The sequence below is a fragment of the Malurus melanocephalus genome, unplaced genomic scaffold (genome assembly GCF_030028575.1).
Source record: "Malurus melanocephalus ecotype Western Australia unplaced genomic scaffold, MMel_1.1 scaffold_4467, whole genome shotgun sequence".
NCBI lineage: Eukaryota > Metazoa > Chordata > Aves > Passeriformes > Maluridae > Malurus > Malurus melanocephalus.
Genome location: NW_026627699.1, coordinates 377 through 2,049, shown reverse-complemented (window position 1 = coordinate 2,049; position 1,673 = coordinate 377). Strand labels below are relative to the sequence as shown.

The 1,673-nt window shown below is 58.4% G+C and overlaps 1 protein-coding gene across 1 annotated transcript in view; it reads left to right on the top strand.

The window, feature by feature from the left end:
• Positions 1 to 1,048, top strand: part of LOC130588338 (tubulin-folding cofactor B-like) — a gene marked incomplete at its 3' end in the record, with an annotated part of 3,721 nt that extends 2,673 nt beyond the window's left edge. Inside the window, exon 3 of the mRNA XM_057389272.1 lies at positions 787 to 1,048. Within this exon, the coding sequence (XP_057245255.1) occupies positions 787 to 1,048 (262 nt within the window). The remainder of the gene's footprint in view (positions 1 to 786) is intronic.
• Between the last annotated feature and the right edge of the window lie 625 nt (positions 1,049 to 1,673).

Sequence of the window (1,673 nt, the reverse complement as noted above, 5' to 3'; positions counted from 1 at the left end):
ATTGGGGACACTGGGGGTGTTGGGCAGATTGGGGGACATTGGGGACATTGGGGACTGGGATTAGGAATGGGAGGTGGTGCCAGCCCTGTCCCCAATGTCCCCAATGTCCCCAATGTCCCCTCAATGTCCCGGCAGAGTCTGTGCGCTCGTTCCTGCGCCAGCGCTCGTGGGGCCGCTGGGATCAGGATCGGGAACGGGAGCGGTGTGGGAATGGAACGGGAATGGGGACAGGACTGGGATTAGGAATGGGCGACGGTGCCAGCCCTGTCCCCAATGTCCCCTCAATGTCCCCTCAATGTCCCCAATGTCCCCGCAGAGTCCATGCGCTCGTTCCTGCGCCAGCGCTCGTGGGGCCATTGGGATCAGGATCGGGAACGGGAATCGGAACGAGAACGGGACTGGGCGATGGTGCCAGCCCTGTCCCCAATGTCCCCAATGTCCCCTCAATGTCCCCGCAGAGTCCATGCGCTCGTTCCTGCGCCAGCGCTCGTGGGGCCGTTGGGATCAGGATCGGGAACGGGAACGGGATTAGGACCGGGATTAGGAATGGGAATGGGGACAGGACGGGGATTAGGAATGGGCGATGGTGCCAGCCCTGTCCCCAATGTCCCCTCAATGTCCCCTCAATGTCCCCACAGAGTCCATGCGCTCGTTCCTGCGCCAGCGCTCGTGGGGCCGCTGGGATCAGGATCGGGAACGGGAGCGGGAACAGGAATGGAAATGGGGACAGGACGAGGATTAGAAATGGGCGATGGTGCCAGCCCTGTCCCCAATGTCCCCTCAATGTCCTCTCAATGTCCCCTCAATGTCCCCACAGAGTCCATGCGCTCGTTCCTGCGCCAGCGCTCGTGGGGCCGCTGGGATCAGGATCGGGAACGGGAACGGGAGCGGGAGCGGGAGCAGCGCCGGGCGCAGGAGGCGGCGGCGGCGGCGTCACTCCCGGTGGGCGCCCGGTGTGAGGTTCGGGTGCCGGGCCAGCCGTGCCGCCGGGCCACCATCGCCTTCGTGGGTGCGTTTGTCACCCTTTTGTCACCCTTTGTCACCCACTGTCACCATGTGTCACCCCTTTTGTCACCCTTTTATCGCTCATTGTCACCCTTTATCACCCTTTTATTGCTCATTGTCACCTCACTCTCACCCCATTGTCACCCTTTTGTCACCCACTTATCACCCTTTTGTCACCCTTTTATCACCCCTTTGTCACCCACTGTCACCATGTGTCTCTCCTTTTGTCACCCCTTTTGTCACCCCATTGTCACCCCTTTGTCACCCCTTTGTCACCTTTTTATCGCTCATAGTCACCCCATTGTCACCCCTTTGTCACCCTTTTGTCACCCTTTTATCACTCATTGTCACCCTTTATCGCCCTTTTATTGCTCGTCACCTCACTCCCACCCCATTGTCACCCTTTTGTCACCCACTGTCACCATGTGTCTCTCCTTTTGGCACCCCTTTTGTCACCCTTTTGTCACCCCACGTCACCCTTTGTCACCGTTTTGTCACCCTTTTATCACTGTCACCCCACTGTCACCCATTGTCACCCTTTTGTCACTCTTTGATCGCTCATTGTCACCTCACCCACTGTCACCCACTATCACCCTTTTGTCACCCTTTTATCACCCCTTTGTCACCCACTGTCACCATGTGTCTCTCCTTTTTTCACCCCTTTTTTC